Source organism: Cyphellophora europaea (assembly GCF_000365145.1).
Source record: "Cyphellophora europaea CBS 101466 unplaced genomic scaffold supercont1.4, whole genome shotgun sequence".
Taxonomy (NCBI): domain Eukaryota; kingdom Fungi; phylum Ascomycota; class Eurotiomycetes; order Chaetothyriales; family Cyphellophoraceae; genus Cyphellophora; species Cyphellophora europaea.
This window is the reverse complement of record NW_008481810.1, coordinates 1,456,676-1,480,516: the sequence shown is the minus strand read 5'-3', so window position 1 is coordinate 1,480,516 and position 23,841 is coordinate 1,456,676. Positions and strand designations below refer to the sequence as shown.

At 54.8% G+C, this 23,841-nt stretch overlaps 9 protein-coding genes across 9 annotated transcripts; 5 read left to right on the top strand and 4 right to left on the bottom strand.

Moving 5' to 3' along the window:
- Positions 1 to 4,088: 4,088 nt before the first annotated feature.
- Positions 4,089 to 6,132, bottom strand: HMPREF1541_04795 (uncharacterized protein; the record flags this gene model as incomplete). Its single annotated transcript, XM_008719139.1, has 2 exons — positions 4,089 to 6,023; positions 6,076 to 6,132. 2 exons carry the CDS (start codon positions 6,130 to 6,132, stop codon positions 4,089 to 4,091), a joined length of 1,992 nt encoding a protein of 663 aa, XP_008717361.1.
- Positions 6,133 to 6,497: 365 nt separating this feature from the next.
- HMPREF1541_04794 (uncharacterized protein) lies at positions 6,498 to 7,753 on the top strand (the record flags this gene model as incomplete). Its single annotated transcript, XM_008719138.1, has 2 exons — positions 6,498 to 6,769; positions 6,826 to 7,753. The coding sequence occupies 2 exons, from the start codon at positions 6,498 to 6,500 to the stop codon at positions 7,751 to 7,753; spliced, it is 1,200 nt and encodes a 399-aa protein (XP_008717360.1).
- A 98-nt stretch (positions 7,754 to 7,851) lies between these two features.
- On the bottom strand, positions 7,852 to 8,616 carry HMPREF1541_04793 (uncharacterized protein; the record flags this gene model as incomplete). Its single annotated transcript, XM_008719137.1, has 1 exon — positions 7,852 to 8,616. The coding sequence occupies one exon, from the start codon at positions 8,614 to 8,616 to the stop codon at positions 7,852 to 7,854; it is 765 nt and encodes a 254-aa protein (XP_008717359.1).
- Positions 8,617 to 9,276: 660 nt separating this feature from the next.
- Positions 9,277 to 11,697, top strand: HMPREF1541_04792 (uncharacterized protein; the record flags this gene model as incomplete). Its single annotated transcript, XM_008719136.1, has 1 exon — positions 9,277 to 11,697. The coding sequence occupies one exon, from the start codon at positions 9,277 to 9,279 to the stop codon at positions 11,695 to 11,697; it is 2,421 nt and encodes an 806-aa protein (XP_008717358.1).
- Positions 11,698 to 13,073: 1,376 nt separating this feature from the next.
- On the top strand, positions 13,074 to 16,406 carry HMPREF1541_04791 (uncharacterized protein; the record flags this gene model as incomplete). Its single annotated transcript, XM_008719135.1, has 1 exon — positions 13,074 to 16,406. One exon carries the CDS (start codon positions 13,074 to 13,076, stop codon positions 16,404 to 16,406), a length of 3,333 nt encoding a protein of 1,110 aa, XP_008717357.1.
- A 1,413-nt stretch (positions 16,407 to 17,819) lies between these two features.
- HMPREF1541_04790 (uncharacterized protein) lies at positions 17,820 to 19,152 on the top strand (the record flags this gene model as incomplete). The annotated part of the gene is made up of 3 exons (XM_008719134.1): positions 17,820 to 17,960; positions 18,052 to 18,215; positions 18,273 to 19,152. 3 exons carry the CDS (start codon positions 17,820 to 17,822, stop codon positions 19,150 to 19,152), a joined length of 1,185 nt encoding a protein of 394 aa, XP_008717356.1.
- Positions 19,153 to 19,444: 292 nt separating this feature from the next.
- HMPREF1541_04789 (peptidyl-tRNA hydrolase) lies at positions 19,445 to 20,467 on the top strand (the record flags this gene model as incomplete). Its single annotated transcript, XM_008719133.1, has 1 exon — positions 19,445 to 20,467. The coding sequence occupies one exon, from the start codon at positions 19,445 to 19,447 to the stop codon at positions 20,465 to 20,467; it is 1,023 nt and encodes a 340-aa protein (XP_008717355.1).
- A 365-nt stretch (positions 20,468 to 20,832) lies between these two features.
- HMPREF1541_04788 (uncharacterized protein) lies at positions 20,833 to 22,119 on the bottom strand (the record flags this gene model as incomplete). Its single annotated transcript, XM_008719132.1, has 1 exon — positions 20,833 to 22,119. The coding sequence occupies one exon, from the start codon at positions 22,117 to 22,119 to the stop codon at positions 20,833 to 20,835; it is 1,287 nt and encodes a 428-aa protein (XP_008717354.1).
- Positions 22,120 to 23,192: 1,073 nt separating this feature from the next.
- HMPREF1541_04787 (S-(hydroxymethyl)glutathione synthase) lies at positions 23,193 to 23,744 on the bottom strand (the record flags this gene model as incomplete). Its single annotated transcript, XM_008719131.1, has 1 exon — positions 23,193 to 23,744. The coding sequence occupies one exon, from the start codon at positions 23,742 to 23,744 to the stop codon at positions 23,193 to 23,195; it is 552 nt and encodes a 183-aa protein (XP_008717353.1).
- Between the last annotated feature and the right edge of the window lie 97 nt (positions 23,745 to 23,841).

Genomic DNA, 23,841 nt, shown 5'->3' with positions numbered 1-23,841 from the left:
TGACGGTCACACAGCATCTTGCATAATCTCGTTGTGGCCACGGTTCAGAACTTCTTCCAATCTCCCCATAACCTGATCTGGCTACTTGCGGAGCGGTATACCCAATAATACGTGGTGGTATCCAAGGTACCGCCACCTTGCACTTCATTGCAATGTGCCTACGGCGTGCGAACCTGGTGCGCGGCACTCGGCGCTGGTTGTATGAGGCGCTTGACAGCTCCGACAGGTGTTGGCGCCTCCTTTTAAGACCCGTCGAACATAAGACTATGGCGGTCGGGGTGCCTCCTTTCGCCAATATATAAACGAGGTCAGCGAGTCGTTGACATACCCAGTACAACGCTCCCATAACGACATCCAGCTAATACCTGTCAACGGAATCAATTGCATAACACTCACCGGTATGTCGCACCACAAAGCAAACATATGGGTTTGTTGCGATTGTGGCGAGAAGAACGTCCTGGGACTACACGTTGCTTGCTCGGGAGCGTCGTGCAGTACAACGCACAAACTTTGCCGACATTGCAAGAGAACTTATGTCAAGCCGGCAAAGGATGACAAGATTCCGCCGCCAGAGCCACGCAGGAGCAGCGCCGCCGACAGTGGCCGTCGGCGCAGATAGCGCCATCGCGCGTCTATGTTCTTGCAAATTGAGGATCAAAGCCGTGACCGTCGATTCCTTGTACTGGTTACAGATCACCGCCAGAGCCTGTATCCCGAAACGATTGTGGAAGCTTCCCAACACGATGCTCAGCACCATGAGCATTCCTGAGGACAGCAGTACCCGAGACCACCACAGCTTCTCTAGGTGCTTTTCTGCATAAGGTCTATGCACTCATGGCTGTGGGAACAAGCAACATAGATCGACTCTTGTCCTCACCCCAGGATTACACATCTTCAGATGCGTCCCAGGATGGAGTTACGATCATCTCACCACGGACGCTCATCAATTACCCATACTCCATACCTCGCGCCAGCATCAGACATCACTTGTGTCTGTCGGCACTTGCGAGCAGCACAGGTTGAGAGGTGCGCAACAGTGAGAGAGGCTGCGGTTAGCAAGGCTGCGGCTAACGGACCCGCTGTTCTGCAGCTGAGGTGGAAGCTAAGCATGCATTGTCCTTTCTTGATCTCCAAGGATCAGGACACAACCGGGTGAATGCAAGTACAGATCGTCGTGACAGTCTCTTGGATTGATCAAGACTCCAAGCATATGTGGTATCCCGCCCCATCATCTGTATGCTCAGAACCTGGCTGCGATCTAGGCGCCAGAGCGGTCTTTTTTTGCATATTAGCGCCACACCTGTATGATAAGGACTTTGATCGTTAAAGGGAATTTCCGACTTATTGCTTCGTGACATTCCTTCTAGTATGCGTCCATCCTTGTGGGGCCGAGCGGAGGTCACGAAATAAGGCAACTGAAAATGCCAAGATCCGCCTTCCCGTCTAGACCGCTGCTGATGCCCAACCTCACCTCTCCCCGATCTTTTCTCCCCACCTATACACTTGTACACTTCATCACTCCAGACTGACACTAGAAACCTCGTATAAGACAATATGTGCTCACCTCTTCCGGCGCCGGCTGTCGGGGGTCGGGACGTTCTCCCGATTCTAATCTGCCATTCGTCGGGCTCTGACCGGTGATGCCTGACTAACAGGTCGAGCTTGGTTACACAATGCCCTAAACCCGTAAGTAGTCGCGGCGCGTCCGACCATATCAAGTCAAAGTCAGAGCGTGACGAGAAGATAGGTGCTTTGGTTGCCTGCTGCCCCACACGGAGCCTCCGTGTCAACGTCGACCTACAGTGTCTCTTTGGCAAAAGTCGTACTCTACACTGCATTTTCCGCGCAACCACTGCTGATGTGCGAAGACACAATTTTGCCATGCCGAATCATATGCGGTCACGTCAGGCAAAGGGATGCAAGATGACCGAATGAAATGGTTCGCGAACAGTCCACGCGTTGTCTGAATCTGGGCGAAGCGATACACCGCTCTTTCCGTTCCCAAAGATGTCGAATACAGTCAAACACCCACCAACACAGAGGTGCTGTTCTGACCGGTGTTAGTCACCCATGCCACTGTCAGTCTCGTGCCCGGGGTATCGTGCCAGGCAGATTTCTCCGACGAATATATTGCACAAAGGACCACTTCCCGGTGTATATGGTGCTAAGAAGCTATCTTAGCGGCGCTTCACTATGAAGAGCCGCCTCAAAAGCGCAGCAGGGGTGGCGCATTCAACTGAGTACAGTTCGGTCCTGCGACACTGGCGCCTATGAGGCCAAAATCCCTATGCCGTCCATGCTGCTCAAGTCTAAGCACCTTTCAATGGGCGCAGTCTTGAGTACTGTTTCGTCTCATCCTGGCTGGCGGTGCCTAGAATGCGAACAACACTAAGGTCTTTGTGAAAGCGTCCTCGTACGCCGATCAAGCAGGAGTCTTTAGTAGGACCAAGCTTCGCCTCCTCCCACCGAATTATTGGTCTGTCAGCTAGTAGCTTGCACCGCCACCACTGAGAATGCAAGCAGCGATGGTTCGGATGTAGGACGCAGTGAGTCTGAGCCTTCGTTGTTGTCCGGAGCCCTCACAGCCACGGCAGACCAGACTGTGTGGAACTGGCAGCTCGACCCTGATTCTGCACCTGGGCGCTTTGGTGGCACTGCTCAGTGAGTCTGTCTGTTTCCATTGGGAATTCAGTGTGTAAGGCGTTCCTGCTATGCCAGCAAGGATGTTCTGCGCCACCAGGTCAGCAGCGTTCATGGCACGCTTTTGCACGCTTCAGCTCCGCCGCAACGGCAGGGCCTCGCCATCCACCTTGTGTTTGCCTGCTGCAGCCATCATGGCTGTGATACAAACTCACCTTCGCTCTGACAGTGACTGGGTACAGCGGATCAATCATACTCATTGCCTAGGCTTCTCGCACACCGACTATCATCACGACCATCGACGATCTCCTCCATGACCCTGCCCCATCACCACAGCCTCTCGGAAACAAACTTCGCGATGCACAAGCAACCAGAAGATTCTCTTGCCTGCCTCGATGCGGACGAAGACCCCCCCTGCGGATGTGCCTCATGTACCTCGAGTCCACGGAAGTCCCTTGAGTTCTTGCAAGGCAGATCGTGGAACCCAATGTCCAAGCCGCAAGCAAGAACGCCAATGCTTCAGTGCACTTCCGAAAGCCGCTGTGGAATCACTTGCCAACCCGAACGTGACAGGACTTCAGCTGCCGACATGGGACTTCTTCAACCTGGTAATTCGGCCGTGCCTGGCTCTACAAGCCTTCCTTGCCTTGCGTCGTATCAGGACTTTCGACCTCATTTGCAGCTGCGAACGGATTCCACATGCATGCCCATGCTCCCCGAGGACTGCACTGTGAAAGCACTCTTCGCGGCTGACTGCGAGGCTGATGATGCCGAACCGTGGCCATACAGTACACCGTGTCTCATGCCAACGCTCACTTGGGCTTCAGACGCCGATCTCGAGGCTCGCCCCTCCGTCCACGCTTGCTCATAACACACGCCTCTAGAAACCGGTCTCGACTACGGTGTCAGCGGAGACGACGCAAAACAACCACCTTCCTTGGCCGAGAGGACCTCGCCCAAGGACCCTATACATGTATGTGTCTGAGCTCTTGCTCGGGAATCACTATTCGCCCCTCACTACGTTGCGGGCTGCCTTCTTCTCACGTTTCCACCGCCGTGGCATTACAAGTCCCCGCTGCTTACGATTCGGCTCTTCCGTCTCCTGTTCGCCGCCTCCTTTTTACCCTCAAGACTGGCTGCCTCATGGAGCAGATCGACCACTCGAGATCGGTAAGATCAGTATAGGTCGGCTGGACTCACGGGGCGGGCGACCACTGCCGAAAGTAGAGAAAAATGGCACGAGAATGGAAATACAGTTGAAGACTGAGCACACAAGACTGAGCACACATTCAAGGTACGGCAATCTAGATGCGAGTTATTTTTGTACACTGATATGTTCGCACATGTATATCCATCTGTCCTAGCTAAATGGCCAATGACCACCAGCCAGCCTTTGCACATCCGCCGAATAAAGCTCGTGTCACCTTTTCGTCCACACTGTTTCACCCTCACCTCCGCTTCTTCCCACCCTTCTTCTCCACGCCACTGGCGTTCACGGCATCTGCCTTTGCGGCGTCAATGCTAGCGCTCTCAACCGGCTCGGCGGACTTGAGCTGTTTCGTGTCCTGGCCCGCCAATGCCTTCTTGCTCTCCTGCTCCTCCTCTTCCTCCTCGCCGCCTTGTCCGAACTCGTTGACTCGGGTGTAGTCAGTCTTGTAGACCCACTTCTGGTACAGCCAGACGAAGAAGATGACATCGTCGCGCAGGGTGGCCAGACGATGGAGAGTGGGCATGCGGATGGTGAAGGCGAAGAGATCGTCGATGAAGGTGTTGAGGAACTTGTAGGTCATGGCTTTGGAGGGCATGTGGGCGACGGATTTGAGACGGTAGTTGATGTAGAGCGAGGGCACCATCATGAGGAACCCATACGCGTAGACGCTGCCGACGAGGGTCTCGATGACGAAACTGTACCAGGATTTGTGGGATTCGTAGATGAGGCTGTAGGCGGCGTAGGCGAGTAGGAGGGGGACCGCGACGATATAGAGATAGTTGAAGGCGATCTCATCGTACTCTTTGGTCTTCTGCTCGGTCTCCGAGAGCTGGTGCTTGTCCTCGAAGATGACGACATAGGGCAAGAAGGAGAAGGTCGAACCAGGTTGAGGGGGACGCAGAACGACGTTCACGGTCTTGGTGATCTTCCAGGCCTCGATCAAGATACCGAAGCCCTGGCCCATTAGAATCATCCAAGAAGTATTCTCGTTGTTGTCCATGAGGTATAGGAAGATGACCGCTTGCATGAAGACGTTCGCCACAATAGTGCGCACTGACGTGCCAATGTTGTCTTTCTTCTGGCGCCAATGGCTGATGTCGTTCTTGAAGGCAAGGCCTTCGAATATCATGTGCAAGATGGAGACAAAAAATGTTGTGGAGAGCAGGTAAATGTTCGTGTCGAGAAGAATTTCCTTGAACTTTTCAAGTTCAGAGCCGTCACCACCGCCAGGCAGAGCTTGGCCCTGGGCCGCGGCCATCTGCGATTGCTTCATTCCGTCATCCATGGTGGCCATGATGCTGTATTTCCAGTTGGCAAGGTTTTTGAGCTGTAAGTTGAGCGGAACGGAGTGGACAGTGTCATTCAATTCGGTCATGTGCGAGCGGAGTTGCCAGAAGGTGTTCAGAAAGACGACCGGGTAGTACCAGCCATTCTTGCCGGTATAGTCGCGAGCGCCTGTTGGCTCGAGCACGATGTTGCGTCGAAGGCCCGGGTGCATCGACTGCCAGTTCTGTACGCCTGTGCCTGGGATAATAGAGATGGTGAAGTTTGGGTGGTAATAGGAAGAGATCTGAAGGCCCTGGGGTTCCTCGGCCTCATGTTCGGCATCGTCTTTGCTATCGAGGAGGTTCTTTAGCTTGCGGACCCTTTTCTTCGGGATGTAGTGATTCAATGGACGCAAGAAATGGGCAGCTTTAGCCGGGCTGTAATCGGCCTCGGTGGGGTCAAGTTGACTGCCAGAAAGGCCGAGGAAGAAATGCGCCCAAAGGGTGCCATTGTGCTGAACAGGCGCCGGAATCGGTATCTCAGTAGAAATCTCCCGGACGTCATTATAGTCGCCCAGCGTGATGTTCTTCTCATCCAAGACGAGCTCGCTCTTGCTGAGTGTGGCGAACGAGGACACGCCGGATGTCGGGGCCACGTAGATCTTCATGTCCAAGGTACTCTCATCCGGCCATATCGGTCCGACGTTATGTGGGATTGCGCTATAATTCGCGATTGTTTCGATAGCGGGACGCTCGGCGAAGTTGAAGTTGGGCGCACCCGGTGTCGTTGCAACGCCAGATGACTGCGACGCATTCTTGCCGCCGCTGAAGTAACTCCCAAATTGGGAGATAGCGAACTGAGTTATGAGGAAGATACCGATGCCTTGGGCAAGCGATGAGAACATGGACTGTAAGTCATGTCAATTCATCGGAGCTCGAATAGTCAGCGCTTCATCTTACCTTCTGCTCTTCAGGCTGTGCTGCGGCGGCATTGCCGCTGCCTCCTGCTTCGGGCATCTTGTGAAATACCACGCAATAAGATGCTGGAGGGAGAGAACACAGTTGCACGGTTGCACAGGAAATTGATGCCACTAGAGACCGGATAACGCAGCTAGCCCCACGTGCAGAGGCTGGTGGTTCCGCTCAACTCACAGCTTGGCGCCGCCATTCGCAACGGCATCTCGCCGGTGGGGATGCGACCCCTGGAGCCGGGACTGGGGCGCCTAGAGAGCTTTGCCCAGTGTGGTGCAACAAAGTCGATGTACATCACATTTACTATTTCTCCATCCAGAGCTCAAGTCAGCCTGTCCGTACCTCGTCCGACTCCTTGGATTTGTTACTTGATCCCAGCAGTTCCTGAGATGTGAGGCTGTAACACGAGCATGGCCAATGGTGGTAACTCGACTATACCAGGTCCAAACTTCCCTACTCGCAATGAACCTCGCGTCTGGTTTATTACCAGTGGAGATTCTTCCCTGGGCATAGCTCTAGCAAAGCAAGTGCTTGACCACGGCGACTATGTGGTGTCCGGTATCAATGCTACCGAGTTTGAGATGGATGGCGCACGAAGTCACAGCTTCAAGTGCTTTCTGGCTGAAGTTGGCCGTTCTAATGGCTGGAAGGATCGACTGAAAATCGTGGCATTGGATATACGGTGATTGCATCTCGCAACCTGACAATCCGGTGCTTGTTGTGCTAACAGGCTCGCAGGATCGTGGGACAGTGTCAAGCAGCCATCGCCGAAGCAATTGCCGCGTTTCAGAAAATCGACATTCTCTTCTGCTGCACCAGCGAAGCGGTGATTGGCACGGTGGAGGAGCTGGCCGCCACTCCACGCACCCTGACTATGGTCCGTGACCAGTTCGAGCGCAATTTTTTTGGGCCCATGAACATGATCAAAGGTGTCATCCCCGAAATGCGCAGCAAGACCAACGGCCACATCATTGTCTTGACGGGCATTACAGGTCATTTGGGAACGCCAGGTCTTGGGATGTATTGTGCAGCTGGCTGGGCACTTGAAGGCTTCTGTGACAGCATCGCCTACGAAATCGCGCCCTTCAACATCAAATTGACCATTGTCCAGGCGAGTATCGAAATTGGTATTCTGACCAATAAAGTCACCTCCGCACCACCAATGAAGGCATACTCGAGAGAAGAGGGCAACAATGCTCCACTGTTTCGAGGCATTTTAGATGGCCTTCTCAACAGATTGCCTGGAATCCGGGCTGAACACCCTCAGTCACCCAGCGAAGAGATGCACTCCCCGTCCTCGGAAGCTGAGCGACAGAGTGGGCCATCATTATTGAGTCGAAATGAGGTGGTTAGCCTGTACCCGCCGTTGAGCCAGGCACATACAGCAAAGCTCGTGGCAGAAACCGTGCACGCGGTGACCGCTATTGGTGGGCATGAGAACCCCCCAGCTCGACATATAGTCGGCGTCGAGGGGGTAGCCAGTGTGAAGGAGAAGCTCAAGACGGTCAGCGAAGAGCTCGAAGAATTTGTGGACACTAGTGTGGCTGCGGACATTGAGCGTGCTGCTCCAGGCCATGCGAGAAGTCGCAGTAGCGCCGATGGTGATGCAAAGGATTACGATGTATTCGAGGCTGTCGAGCTGCATCGCACAGGAGGAATTCCCTAGTCACGCATTAGAGGCCCGCAGTTATTGGTGTTGGGACTACGCCCAGCCTCCCAGAATCGTTGTTAACCCCTCTGCCTCCAACTTATATGCTTGTATCATCAGTCTCGGCGGCTGCTGTGTCGATCTCCGCGATAATCACGACGACGCGGTGAACGGCTCCTATCGCGTTTGTCCCGGCCTCGATGAACACCTTTTGGGCCTGAGTTGCTTTTGTTCGGGCGCTCCCTGTCCCGAGACCTCGAACGCCTTCTCCGTTCCCGGTCTTTGCTTCTGTGACGACGGTGCTTTCTGTCATTGTGGCGGTCTCGGCTTCGGCTTCTGCTTTCACGTCGATCGCTTTTGTGGCGTCTCTTGTATTCGTTGAGAGCGTACCGCAATTCTTTATCCTGTTGGTCAACGTTCCCCTCAATCCGCTCCGGGTCTGGGGTTTCGTTGGCCATTCCTGCCGCAGATTCTCGTTCATATCCAATGCCTTTGCTGACAGGTTGGTCACGACCGCCAGCTTCCTTGATCACTTGCTGCACCTCCCTCCGAGTCCCGAGCTCTTGATTGTTCGGATTTGACCGGTCAGGCACAGGTAAGCCTAGGGCCCGGGCCATTGCGTCTTGCTCGGCTTCCTTGATCTTTCTGATTTCCTCCTTGCGAGCATCAGCTTCACTTACGGCGGCAGCATCTTGGTCGCTGCCTTGATCGCCCTTTGCATACCATGTCAGGTCCTTTCCCTTCGCCCATCGGCCAGTAGGAGCCATGATGCTGTGCCCAAGATAGTGTTCGCGATGGGTTGATGCTTGGACATCACTCCATTTGAAGTCGCCTGTGCCACCACGGCTCCCCTCCTTTCGTACAGTCTGGACCAAATCCATGCTGTAGATTTTAAGCGTGAAAAGCGAGCCAAATGAAGACTTTGAACAGCAATCCGAGATTCAAATGACGGATGAAGTCGAGACAGCGTTTGACTCGACAGCCAGTTCAAATCACGGGGTATCGATAATGCTTCTCCTGCACGCTAGAGTGACCGGACCCAGCTCGGTTCAGGCGATGCGCATGTGCAAGACAGTAACTGCGGCACGTCAAATAGAAAGCGCGCAGATGGTTGTGACCCCAGGTTGGCAAGTGAGGTAGTTGCAAAGCGTTGAAGCGGATTATAATGGCCGGTTTGTTTTCCGCCTGCAGCCCGCAACGCCACACTCCCCACCATTCGCTCCAAGCTTCCTTGCATTCATCCCCGACAGCACATCCCCTCCGCACGTTTCAGGCTATCTGCATATATGCGCCTCGCAGGCTGCATCGACTGCCCATATTGAAATTCTACGGCCTTGATACCGCGCCTCATCCAACCCGGGCGACCTGCCTCTGCGTTGGTTGCCATAACGTGCCAAATGCCTCCGACCCCAGCTCCCGATCTATCGCATGCGGTACACACTCCATGACTTGCTGTTAAGATAACAGACCCGAGGTCTTCGCAGATACTTGTCTCAGATGCTCTCTCGCTTGACTGAGAGGCATCCTGCTCCTGCCCTATCATGGACGAACATGATCCCCGGCCTTTTCAGGCTGTCAACATTGACATGGCTAGTACCGAGACTGGTGCTGAAAGATTCGTGAAAGATGGCTTGTATAGACCTCCGCCGACTGCGAGTTGGCGTTGCAATCTCACAGCGCTCTCCCAAAGATACAATCTCTACTTCATCGCATCCAAGTCGGGCATTGCTGTCTACCAGCCAGATTTCCCTTTCCAGAAGCTGAAAAGAACACCGAAGCTCTACATTGTCCCAACGCTGGCAAACGTGGATGCCGAGGGGTACCTCGATGTCAGCCATCCTCATTCGATTAATCATCTCATCGTTGGCGACTTGGGCAGCGAGGAAATTCTCCTGGCGTCAACAGATTCTGGAAATGTCACTGCATATCACACCAAAGCGATTGAAGACGCTATCAAGAAGGACCCATACAAATTCAGCACAGACGCTAGGTCAGACTACGTTGGCTTGCGTGCATTCTTTTCGCAGTGGGTAGAGGAGTCGGCGTGGGGTCTGGCCATCCACCGAGAAGCCCGTATGATTGCCGTCTCTGCTAACACCTCGCGCTATCCGACATATGCTGAAGACACGACGGCAAAGATTACTGTTTACGCTTTTGCGCTAACTAAGCAGGAACCCGAGGAGAATGAAACAGACCATGTGGTCGACGTCGAAGCTGGACTGGTCGATAATGATTGGACAGACTGGTCCTCGGAGACACAGGCAACAAACACTCCTTCACGCGACCGCAACTATAAGATCGTCTTGGGTGGCAGCAACGGTCATTCATCAAACATTCCCAGTATATCGTTTGTCAACACGAGCAACGACGAGCACGGCGCTTGGCTTTTGAGCACCGATATATCCGGCTCCGTAAAACTTTGGCAGATCTGGAGGGGAACTTGTCGACAGACATGGATGTTTGGATACGCTGACGACGTTGACAGAGACATGGGTTGGATTGTTGCCGCGCTAGATCCCGCCGCTTTTCGAGAAGCTCGTACAATGCAGCAGTTCTGCGGCCATCACATGGCTCCTAAATACTCTGAAAACGCGGGCGAGAGTTACGATCTTACCAACATTGTCCGCCTGACTATTCCCGGTCGAAGTCAACGACACCCAATCCTGGCTCGGCTCTCTGACGACGAGGACGATCTCGAGGAGGACACTGAAGTCGCTGACCACTACTCAGAAGAAGAATTTGGTGACAGCCACGAAGATGCGGCTCGCGGTCCTTTGGGACTGCCTACTGGTACCGAGACTACTTCAATGGCGATCCGGGCGGGAGAGGTTGTGGATGAGCGCAACGAACCAGCCCAGGAGCAAGATGGTGCCGGTCCCCCGGCAGACCTTGAAGACATCCTTCTCGACCATTACGACAGCGAGCTCGAAGACTCTGATGATGAATTTGACCATGACTCACGTGTTGGCGGTTCTCAGCTAGACGAGGGATCTGACGACGATGTGACAGCTTCTTCAGACAGCTTTGCAAGCGGAACATCGTTTTCTGATGTTTCGCAGCGAAGCAGCGTAGATGTCGAATTTGGCCCGATGTCCATTACTTCCCCTCGTGCGCGAACTCGAGACTCACCAGCAGACCCGATAGAAGTGGCCAAAGCCAAGAAAAGACGGCGCATCCGAGGTCATGAGAAGCCAGAAGATACGTCGATTCCCAACATTCCAACTCTGCACTGCAGTACCGTCAACGTTCGTTTGCTTGATGCACATCGAGCCAGAGTCCCACATGTCTTCTGCCACGATCCTCTTCAACAGCAGCTACCCATGCCCTTCCGAGGGCAGGTTAGCCAAATGCGACGCCTCAATATGGTGCAGCAGATACCAGAGCTTGGTGTTGTTATCATCGCTAGTCAATTGGGGAGATGTGCACTTTATGCGCTGACGCGGAATCGCCAGACTGGTACACTTGGACTACGCGCCGACTGGATTTTGCCAACTAAGCGGCAGGAGCGCGCCGGCCAGCGGCCGAATAGTTGGCTTCTGGGTATCGCTGCTGCGCCCATCCAAGGCCGCTGGCTGGAGACACCTTCGCTAGCCACTGGTGATGGCGCGTGGGGTAAAGATTCCAATAATGATGGGGTGCAAGTTTCATTCGACCCGGGCGTATTTGTCCTGCCCGAGTCTCTGACAGAGCTGGAGAGCTCGGACAGTGAGGCTGAAAGAAGAGTTACACACGCTGCCAAGCGGCATAGAAGGACCTCAGCTGCATCGGCGACGTCTTCGTCCGGTGCAAGCACCCAGAAACGGCCATGGGCAAAGTCGAAAACCGCGCCCGGTTTCAAGGCTGTCGAGAACAGCAGACGATACAGGCTGATGATGACGTATGCAGATATGACAGTATTGACTTATGAGATCTCGAGGGACGTCGAGAGGGACGAGGTTCAGGGAGGACTCAAGTTTGCGTAAGATTCGTGAGCGAGGGACCATTATCTGGCAGGCTCGGTCTGGTTCATCACCATGGGTTTAGCATGTTAGAGCTCACGTTCGCTTCTACTGTACAGGCTGCTTTCCAGGCGCATGTTCGCCGGAGGTTTTGTCACATGTTGGATCAGTAGCTTCCCCGATATAACTACCATAGGAATCGGGCGACTCAACTCAATCAGCCTGAAAGCTCAACCAAGTTGGCGGCTTTCCGAATTCCGGTATGTTGATACGAGCACCCACGCCATCAATCATCGGACTTGGGCGTGCAACAACATGCTGCCACATCTCAGACATGTGTGCGGATCCTGACGCCGATCACGGATCAATGAACAGGCTGCCAGCAGATCTTGAACTGATGAGGCCCTCGCTACGAGCGCTGTCGTCAAATACGAGGCGGTCTACGAGACGGACGCGATGCTCCAGTCGCGTCAACCACAGAAAAGGTGCTGAGGCGCACGACTCGGCTGGCCCGGACGTTTGCACCCGCATCCGAGCTGGCAGGGGGTCTGAAGAAAAGAGCGACAAGGCGGAGAGTGGAGTATCACGACCATTAAGTGGTATAGTCGCCAATCAGCATGCGCGTCGCAGAGTTTGATCGAGATAAGCTGCATCCAATTTCAACATCACTCTTGATCACATCTCCCGAGTCCCATCGCCGTTCCTCACTGCCACAGTCGCAGGCCTACCGAGGGTCGCTTGACGCCTTGCGGGACTCAAGCGACCTTTTCGTACGGTCACTGCAACCACAAACGATCCTGCAGCGGAGAAGGTCCGTGGTCAAGGAACAGCCGCATGGAAGCGAGGTGCTTCCTCTTCACCCGGACCCTTATTAACGATCGCTGGCCTGATGACAGCCGACCTCCAGAACATTAATTTCCCGAAGCCAAAAACCTGCCATTCTTGCCTATATTTGTCGACTTGCCTTCTCTAGGCAGCGGGCTTGACATCAATATGGACATCAACTCAGCCACTCGGAAGCTGCCACACGAGCAGGATCTGACCAATTTCCTACTTCATGGACAAGAGCCGCGCTTGTCCCTCTTGTCGCTTCGAGACCACGTTGACGCCCCCTGTTCATCGATCTTTCGATTCCCGCAAATCCGGTGCTAGCTTGACCTGAACCTGACCATTGCCCCGCGTCTTCGCCCTGTCCTGTCTTCTGTGCGTTCCTTACCGTGCTTTTCCCTGTCTTCTCTTGCAGGCACATCCGCCACATGTCGGTACTTGCTGCATATACTTCTGTTTCCAATTTTTCCTTCTGTCATCCTCATATACGACCCTGACCTCCTGGACTCGAATGCGTGTCTAATACCCCAGCCGCAGCCGGCGCGCCCGCTGGAGATATTTGCGGTCGCAACATGCGGTGTCTCAATCTGTGTCTCCTGGGCGCATGCCTACTAGCTTGCCATGGCCAGTCAGCCCCAGAGCTTCGAGGATTGCGCGTAAGGCAAGAACCGTCAGAAACCAGTGGTCCGCCCACGTCCTCAGCAGCAGCTACCGAGGATGGACAACCAAGCGACGCCCCAACATTGGGCCAGAGCGATGCTCCAGAAACCACATCAGCGTCAAGGAGCGCTGAATCTTCACGACCTCTAGATTCTTCTACTTCCAGGAATACCGCCTCTCCTGAGACGACAGAATCCAGAGCTGAGCAAACACTATCTGCAACCACAGAGGCGCCCAACCTAGGACCGTCACAGACAACTGATGCGGCAGCATCAGCGACCAATGACAATGACGAAGACCACGTATTTCTTCCAATTCAACCCAGAATAACCCCAGCATTTGGCATAGCCGGTGTCATACTTATTTTGTCTGGAGTGGGATATAGCCTGATTGGAGTGAAGCACAGACTCGCCCAGATATTCCTTTCGAACGCATACCTGGGTGCCCTCGCAGTGACGGTCTTGATCGACTATGTGATGAAACCGCCCATCAGCGACGCCGTTCAGGGAGCATACTTTGTCGCAGCATTCATGACCGGCAGTATCTTTGGCGGTGGGTCTTTGATCTTTAAAGAAGTTACCGAGGGATTTGGTTGCTTACTTGGTGGCTTCTGCCTGGGCATGTGGTTCCTGTGCCTGAAGCCTGGCGGCCTTGTCGAGGATCAGACGGGTAAAGGAATCATGGTCGGAGTGTTCTGCGTGGCAGTCTGGGCGCTTTCTTGGAGCCACTGGACTCGGAATTATGGCCTGATTGGCTCGACATCTTTTGCCGGTGCTACAGCGTTCGTGCTTGGCATCGACTGCTTCACCCGAGCAGGTCTCAAGGAGTTCTGGTTCTACATCTGGGAGTTGAACAATAACCTTTTTCCGCTAGATACTGACACCTATCCCATGACGAGGGGCATGATTGTGGAATTGATTGTGATAGTCTTCGCATCAATCATCGGAGTACTATCCCAGATCAAACTTTGGCGAATCATCCGCGACAGGAGGCTGCGGCGAGATGCAGTCAAGTTGGACGATGAGAGACGACGGGATGTGGTCGAAGAGGCCCTGGGGCGGCAGCTAGAACGCCAGAACGATCGAGATCGCGCAACCTGGGAGAAACACTACAGTAACACGCTCAACGCGAAGCGGTCAACGGTACTGTGGAGCGAAGTCCATCCTGAACGGCAGGTCACCCACATCATACCCTACGAAGACAAGCGGTTGTCATCGGTCGAGACCTTGGAACTGTCCCCGGTGCCGGGCTCAAAGGAGCGTCGCTTAAAGACGGGCTCCAGAATCAAGCGAGAGAGCAGCATGACTGTCGACGCTATCACTGAGGAGCAAGAGGCCGAGGAGGCACGAGCATCGGTTGAGAGACAGCGAGCACTGGTTGCCCTAGACCCAGAACCCTCTACCAAGGGGGACGCATCCGAGAAAGCGCATCTGCCCGAGAAGCCATCTCAAGAAGCGGATACATTGGGCGCGCGCGTTTCTCGAGGACCAGAGGTCGTTCCCCTGCCTTTCAGGATCCCGAAAAGCGAATCTGAGGCAAGTTTGTTTCCTTCTATCGCCTCAACGAAGTCTCAGCATCTGCAAGAGCCCAAGGACGCCAAGAAGCTGTCTAAGAGACATTCTCTCCGTTCGCTACTCAGCTTGTCGCCTCGGCTAAGCTCTTCTTCTGATCGTCTGAGGCCATCGGAATCTCAAGAACATCTGGATCCGCCATCACGAAGAGCCAGCAGGGCATCTTCGCTCGCTGCTACCCTTGACGAAGACAATGATGTGGTCGATTTGAGACGCATCTCGCGTGTGCCTGATATGAATTCTGCACCCGGAACACCAACGATCGTCGTTTCGCCGGGCGTGGCACCCGCAGAAGCAGGAAAGTCAGAGGACCTTCTTAACGTGGCCTATCGCATCTCTGCCGCGTCATCTACGTCGCCGGAGCCGGCACTTGAGCTTGAGGAAGATCCAGAGGAGTTGTCTAGGCCAGTTGCGCCAGAAGATAAGGCAAAAGCAGGCAAAGACGGGTCAACTACATCACACAGCGAGCGGCGCGATGCCTCCGACGGTTCCGAGACTCCCCACACAACGGCGCCGTCTTCAATAGCGGATGGTCTGACCAAGGGCGCTCTCAGTCAGGTACCAAGTCAGGTCTCCCATGTGGTTATGTCTTACAGGACTAACGAGTGGGCGAAACACATTGCAGACGCTGAGGAGCCGATCTTTGCGGAACCAGAGCAGATCGCGACCGAGGACAGCGAGGCGCCTGTTCAATTGGCCCCGATCTCAGGGCCACCGGCTGCAGCGTCGACGGTGGATTCCGTCAGCCCTGTCCACCCTCCGACAGTTGATGCAACGAGAACCCTGTCTCCCTCAAGCTCTCCGCCACTACCACATCTGGCTTCCGCCGGATCCGATGGTATCGTGGCAAACTTGCAGGAGTCTCAGCGGCCCCTAAGCCGTTCAGCCACAACACCCGTGGTAAGCAGCGGTGTCCCAGCAGCGGTGGCCGCGCCAGCCACGCGGCCGTCGTTGAAAGGCAAGCGTTCAAGCACGTTTAACAAGAATTCGATCGCCATTAAGCCTATTCAAGAAAACGAGGTCACGCAATTTGCCTCGCGCTCACAATCCCGTCAGAGCTCTGCACCGATACCTCAACGCGTCATGAGCCAGACTCACGGCAGACCCGCGAGCGGTATGATGAGTCCAACACAAGTGCGAACTCCTGGTGATCGCGTCATGGCCCCTTCACAAGGCGGGTCCGCCACGCGCATGTCCGCCGTCTCGCTCTCGCACTCGCACCCTTACGAGCTCGGTCGCAACGACTCGTACAGCAGCTTCCACACGGCCAGTCCGGGGACCTCGACGCCCCGCCTCTCCCGCTCCGGCAGCTACATGTCTGGCGTCGCGCTTCCTCAGCGCTCCTCCGACACGCGACTGGACAGCTACGAGTCACGGCAGCCGCCGAAGCGCGACCTCGGCGGCGAGCAGCAGCGGCGCGAGATGCTGCTCACCGACTGGCGCATGAGCCAGCAACAGGGGGCGTTGATCAATCAGATCCCCCAGGCCTCGGTGGAGTCGCGGCGGGCGCAGATGCTGGTGGATCGCGAGCACAAGAGGCTCGTGGAGGATCAGGCGCGGGCGAGCAGGCAGCAGAAGCAGTTCGTCATGGATCAGGTTATGAGGAGGCCGGATATGTTGGACTTGCATCGCGAGAAGATGAGGGAGATGCAGGCTGCGGTTGAGAAGAAGTAAGAGGAGAGGGCAGTTTGTTTTCGGACTGTCTACGCTTTTGCATGAATCTCCTTTGGGTGTCTACGGACATGGACGTGGGGAAACAGTTTTCGGCTCATCGTGGGTAGGTGGAATAGACATGCATACAACTCTGGGGCCATAGGACGCTCATTGGGAAGGCTCAGGACAGGAGGGTTTACGGCCTTATACCAGTACATATAGCCGACCAGGCAAAAACACGAGACGGGACCTACGGCCGCCGACATTGCGATCCGAGGGTCTACAGCAACGTACACAGAGTACATACGCAGGGCATTAGATACGACAGCACCACAGGGCAACAGTTAGGGTGAATAGAACATACGGCCTATAGCGGTCAAACATAATGGTAGTACAAAATATGTGCCTGAGAGGCCATAAATCTGTGGGGCTCTCTATCCACTTCTTAGCGAGCCTTTGTGTGTGGCACTCATTTGTTGCATTACAGGAACATTTGTATCACTGCTAAGGGCATTGCACCCATGTTGCCTTGTTCGTGGGTGCGCCCGCTCCGACCAGCCCCCCATGCCTCCGCCGATCATTCACCTTGTGTTCGTGGTTCGGCCCTTCAGGGGCTTGGCTCTGATCTGTTATGCCGCAATCGGGCAACAAACATCGCCTAGGGGGGGCTAGCCTGGGTCACCTACATTAGTATTTCGCTTCTTCAGCAGAAAGAAGCAAAGGAAACGTATCTACATAGGAATCGGTCGGCTTTCTGCGCAAGAGCAAGGAAATCGTGTGTACTGCAGCGGTAAAAGACCGCTGTAAGCTCCGGCATGCAATCGTCCCAACATCCTGGGTTGCAAAGGTTAAGGGGGGTATGTAGGCGAAGATCACCAAGCATTCACGCCCCGGCGGTAAGCGGCCCCAGGCCCAGTTGCGGAGCCCAAGAGCGCGCTCTTTTTTCGGGGCTTCCGTATCTGCGAGCCTCTCGCTCACCGGAGGGATCGATCGGTGGCTCCTGATCAGCCCCGAAAGTCAAAAACTCTTGTTAAGGATGTTATTGTTTCTGGGCCATTGAGGGGCGCGGCTTTTACTCCACATAGCTCCCCCGTTTCCTTGCAAACACCCGCCCCATGGATCCGAAAGTGGCTTGCTTATGTGGGCTCTTCTCTCTTCCCTGCCTGGAGAAAGGATGATCGCGCTTTGCTCTTTGTTCAACTGGGCATTGTGACTTGACACAGTCCACCAAGGAAGGGACACAGGTGTGACGGAAAATTCCAACAGTATTGTCAGCCGCTTCGGGAAACACAATGCCATTCTTTGCGCATCTCAGCCGTGGGGACGTCAAGAGTGCGTAACCGATTTTTCGACCGAGTCCCGAGTCCTCGAGTCCAGCAGCACAGCACCCACCAGCGATTCTCCGGAACATCGCGAAAGGGCTGTTGCGGCGCCATGTCGAGCTTCATCGTCGAGTCCTGGACGTGGTGCGCCGTGACACTGTGCATGGTCATCGCACGGTTCGTGTCGCGGATATGGCATTTCAGATCCGTGAAGAAACTCATGGTGGAGGACTGGTTGATGGCGTTTTTGACCGTGCGTTTCTTCCCACCCCCCCTGATCCTTGCGCTGCCTGTGCTTTGACAGATGTTTGTGCGGCTAACGTGTGTGTGTGTGGATATAACAGGGGCTGTACATCGTGCTCATCGCTTTTCTGAACGTTGATCTCAATGTCTCGACCAATCTCATCAATCCCGCCGACATGATCGAGCTAACGCCTCAGGAGATCTCGAGGCGTACCTATGGCAGCAAGACGGTGCTACTAGTGGAGCAGTCGATGTGTGCCATCCAGTAAGTCTTGGATCCTAGAATCGACGCGTCTATGCGAGACTAACTAAGCGTTCGCAGATGGGGTACCAAGGTCTGTCTGTTGCTTCTCTTCTGGAGAATCACGCACAATCTAAGGCAGCATCTCGCTGTGAAACTCGTGGCTGCGTATGTCGTCACAACATACTGTGTCATGTTCATTCTCTACTTTGGAGTGTGGTGTCGCCCCTTCAGCGACTACTGGAAGGTTCCCACGGACAACGTTCAGTGCACAACGGCGCTCAATCATCTGATCACGAATCTGGTGTTCAATCTGTCGAGCGATGTGATGATCATGGCGATCCCCATCCCTTTGCTGCTTAAACAGCAGCTGCCATGGAAGAAGAAGTTGCTGATGGTGTTCCCGTTCACACTGGGACTCTTCACAATGGTATGCGCCATCTTAAGCAAGTACTCGAGCTTCCACGATCCGTTCGCTGTCGCATGGGTCTACTGGTACTGTCGTGAGGCTAGCACCACCATGATTGTCTCGAATATGCCATATTCATGGGCCCTGATCAGGAGGATATTTCATCTGAGGTCGTTCCTCGGCGACTCAACACAAAACGATTTACAGGATAGCAATGTCAGGCAAATCACCGGCCAGACTGTTCGCTCACGGACCAATGGGTCAATGCAAAGGTCGCGCAAGAGGAGCTGGTTGTGGACCAAGACGATGCCGACCAGCGACAAGACCATGACAACCGACAGTCAGAACGAGATGGTGACTCGGGCCAGGACCAATACGGAAGATGGCAAGACCGATCCTCTGGATCGCTCGAGCAGCGACACGAGCGCCTTCGGGTCGCCTCTGAAGGCACGAACTGCATCCGCTGCAGACCCCATCGATCGCATATACAATCTGGACGACGACGAACTCGTTGCGCCGGACCCGACACGACGCGGGTATCGTCCCGATTGACCGTCATCGTCAAGACGTCCAGAAATAACTTTTACCCGGCAGTAGCCGAAACCGAAAGCGGAAGCGAGTCACGGAAGTCTGAGCCGAGGCTTGGCTGCGCGAGAAATGAGTCCAACTTGGCTCGTTGCTTTGTCAACCTCATCGCATTCTGGACTGTGCAGTCATTGTTCAGCCGACCGCTTGATTGCCACAACGGCACAAAGAGAGAGCTTCCCAACTAATTGTCGCTCATTAACGTCGTTGTAAGTCGACAATATCCTCACTAAGATTCTCCGCCGTCGCCTTCGACACCATGTCTAATCAGCCCGCAGGCAGTACATTCCAGTCACGCGGACGCAGTCGCAGTCGCAGTCGCAGTCGCCTATGCAGGACCAGTCCTTTGACCCAGTCATACGTACCGAGCTCAGACGAATCTGACCCTGAATCCGCCAGCGGCTCTGATATTTCTGCGCAGCCACCTTCACCCGAGACTCTTCAGTACTGGCGGAAGGTAGCAAGAATCGAAGATGTCAGCGAACTTAATATAGATCTGTTGTCGCTTTCGTCGACACCACGAAACAAACCGCAACGGCCACTGCCGCCGACTCCCATACCACCGGTTGCCCTAATCAAGCACTCGCCGTCACTGGAGGTCGCGCCGCTGCGAATAAATAAAAAGCCCGTCAAGTCGGCCAAACCAATATTATCTGTACAGACCGCACCCATGGTGTCGCCGCGGCCGGTGCGTCTACTCATCGCCTCGATTGGGAATCCTAAGCCGTATCATTCGACGCGACACTCGGCTGGTCACCACCTCCTGCAGGCGCTGCAATCCACACTCCACTTCCCACCGCTTTCGAAAACGATGACGGGTCTCGTGAGCTCCGGCGCCGATGTGGGCATACCCCAGTTTACTCTTTGGCAGAGCACTAGTCTCATGAATGTTTCGGGCAAGAATCTTCTCCAGGCATGGAAGGCATTTACCTCGTCCCAGGAACCCAGTGCCGTCACTGGCGTCGTTGTACTTCATGACGAACTGGAGTCTTCGCCTGGTGTGTTGAAAGTGCGCAAGGGAGATGGCAGCGCCAAGGGTCATAATGGCATCAAGTCGATTCAGGACTCGTTCAGAAGTGCGGGCGTCCTCAGTCAGCTTGGCAGCCAGAGATACGTCCGTATCGGCATCGGCATCGGCAGGCCCAGTAGTCGAGACCAAAGCGACGTGAGCGCATACGTGCTCGGGCAGTTGACGGCAACCGAGAAGAAGAGGATCGAGGACAAGGCCGAGGAATTGTTGCGCATTTTAGACCGAGAGGTGGCGGTGCTGGAGAATTCGTGAGGCGGCCAGCCACCTGGCTGGCGGCTGGTCATCGCTGCAATTTGGAGTCGTGAGCCCGAGAGCGACCTCTCCGCGAGAAGACCGCGTTGCGTGGGCTGTGTGGTTCGAGATACCCCTTTTTTTCCTGAAAGCATAGCGTGGCGTTGTGGGCATAGAAGATGCTCCGTGCAACGGAAAAGACTTGAAATATTGGGCGAAAGAACTGTGTAAATATTTTTAAGACCTGAAAAAAAAAAGTCCTGGTTGGCTTCCTCTGAGGTACAGCTATATTCATATTCTGATAGACACACTTTCCCACCGCCCTGAAGATGTTATGTCGTTGTTCTGAAACCTGAACCTGAATATGGATCATGACACCACCATCATCACAACACCCTCCTCGGATCCAAGCCCCTGACGTCCGCCGACGCGACCTCCCCATCCATGACAAACTCACTCATCAGCTTGCCCGTCCCAGGCCCGTTCTGGATGCCCCAGCACGTATGGCCCGTGGCCATCCAGACGCCCTCGTCCGCCGTGGGACCCACTAGGGGCCCGCCCCCAACCTCAACGAGCGGCAAATAGCACGCCTGGCGGGCGGTGACGGTGCCATCACGCAACTCGTCCGAGATGGAGGAGACGTGGTCGATGATGTCCTGGCAGCGCGAGGCGTCGCATTCGACGTCGGCGGTGGAGGACGGGAGGGGTGCGAGGTGGTCGCCTTCGCCGCAGGCGTAGACGCTGTTGAAGGGGCGGGCGTAGATTTCGGGCGTGACGTGTTGGGCGCGCGAGGGGACGCCGGCTTTGTAGTTCTTGGGGAGGGAGATGGAGGTGAAGAGCGCGTAGGGCGAGATCTCGCGCGTTGGGGTGATGACGACAGAGTGTGCGCGTGTGTTGCCGATTGGGGCAGATGGGTAGATGTGGGGGGTCCAGGGCCCGGCGGTGATGATGATGTCGGTCGCAGAGAGGACTTGTGGTTCTGATGGGGAGGTGGTGGTGGTGGTGTATGTGACTTGTTTGGATTTGGTGCCGATCGAGGTGCATTTGCCAATGATGACTTTGGCGCCCTTTTCGGTTGCTAGGTCTGCCATGGAGGTCGTGAAGTGCAAGGGATGGACCTGTGCCGTGTCGCGCTCTGAGCCCATGGAATCGTATCCGCGAGCAGCGTCGAATGATACCCAGTCGAGATCAGAGGGGAGGCCAATCTTCCGTAGACGCTTATACGATTCGGCGCTCCGCTTTTGCAGGCTGACGTTGCCATCCCCCGTACCTGATATAGAAGACTCATGCACACCTTGGACTTCCTCGCCTTTGCCGGGAATGCGGCTAGCCGATATGGGTCGGCCGACGCAATCAATGGAGCCAACACCGAGGGCCCGGTAGCCCCATCTGGTAGCCCCATCGTGCTCGGCAGCGAGTTCCTTGTGGAGGCGAAAACTGAGCGGCACAAGTGAACTTGGGTAGGCCCAAAGAGCGAGCAAGCCACCGGCCTTTCCCGACGCTCCGGATGCGATACCCGTTGCTTCGAGGATGGTGATGGAGTCTCTGTTAGGGTTGTACTTTGGGTGCCGCGTGAGGTAGTATGCAGTAGATGCGCCTATGATGCCACCGCCAATGATGACGATAGATTTCGGCGGGGCGTCTGTAGACCCATTGGCGGTGCTGGATGCCATCTTGAACAGCAGTGGCGACGCCGATGCCAAGGCGAGAGGGCGCAGAAGGCGCGCAGACGAACGAGCGAGAATGATGGAGGCTGTTGCGGGCTCAGTTCTAGCGGACTTCGAAGGCTTGATTCAGCTGTCTGAGGTTATGTAGTCGGGTGGCAATGCAAAGTCGAACACTAGATCATGTTCAGATCCATAGCGTTCGCGGTACGACGGCGAAGATGACGCTCGCCAAGACTCTTGACCCCACCTCCTCCTTTCGAGCTCAGCCTTCCTTCGCATCCAGTATACTCAGGTACAACTAGGTATTTTTCTGTTAGCAGGGGTTCTATTACCAGGGGATGTTGAAATACTTCTGAGGGAGACTGTAGAAATAGCGAATTTCGGACAGCGGGGACGAGGCGCTAGCTCGATGTCATAGCTAACGACTGCTGTCAAAGCGCGTGGCACTACTACTTGGGGTCTGCAAGTTTCATTTCTTACCGGCTGCGAGAGCTTTATGGGACTATTAGAGGATCCGAGGGCTTCCAATATTTGGACATGAATCCGGTGAGTGGGATACCAATAAGGCAGGTGAAATGCAGACTCTTGAGGATTCAAGCGCCGCTAGGTGGGTGTTGTTTCTGGCTCAGGCAAGATATAGGCATACAAGATTGCTGCGCAGACTGGAGCTGTTAATTGTCGTTCGAGATGCAGAGATTCAATGAGTTGCTTCGTTTGCCCACCATAGCCGGAGGAGATAGGTGGGTGTATTGGAACAGGCAGTGATACGGCGGAGCAACAAGACGTTGGTGCAATCGCGAAATCTTCACCTCTGCAAGGCCGCTCCTTACATCTGGCACGTTACGCAATGTTCTGGCATCTGACTGGGCACAGAGTGGATTTGATGCTGGCGCTCAAGTGACCAGCATAGCACGAACACAGAGCTTTTGACACATTTACATTATGCGTCTACCCCATTATCAGAGCTTTTGACGAGACAATCTCCAGTTGCCTATCGGTCGCGACGTGTCGGTACGAAATCGGAATCCCTCCACCATTCACAACTTTGCTTGCTTTTGAGTCCTCGTCTGCTGTAATTGCTAGTGTTGAGCGGTGTAGGTGGCGATGGCATCCATCAAGGCCGGTGACAGACAGTCGTAGCTCTCTAGCCCGACTGACTTGAACTTCCCGCGCACCTCATCCATACCTTTGGGATCGAAACCTTGCTCGATGATGCTGGACACGAATGCGGCAAACTGGGGCTCCTGCCAGCCCTTCTCGTCCGATAGCTCGACGTGGACGAAGTCGAGACCCTTGAAGGGGTGGTCCTTCTCGATACGTCCGAAGAGATGGACGCCGCATTCCTGGCAGGCGTGGCGCTGGATGGTGGCGCTCTCGTCCACGATCTTCAGCTTCTTCTCGTTGGCAGTAACCTTGAGGTTGTCGACCGGGACAACGCCAACGACAGAGAAGAGTGCTCCTTTGGGCTTCCAGCACTTGGAGCAGCCGCACGCATGGTTGTGGAGGACGTCGCCCTTGATGGAGACTTCAACTTTGTTGGAACCACACTGGCACTTCAGTGTACCTCCTGGGTGGCTGCTGCTTCCCTTGGTCAAGCCGTTGTCGATGAGAGGATGCAAAGATGGTGCCATTTTGATCGAGTGCTTGTTTTTGAGAGCTAATTTGACGTATCTGTAGGAGGGTTGTATTCTGCTTCGAGACGGCGGTAGGTCAACAAGAGTGTCAAAG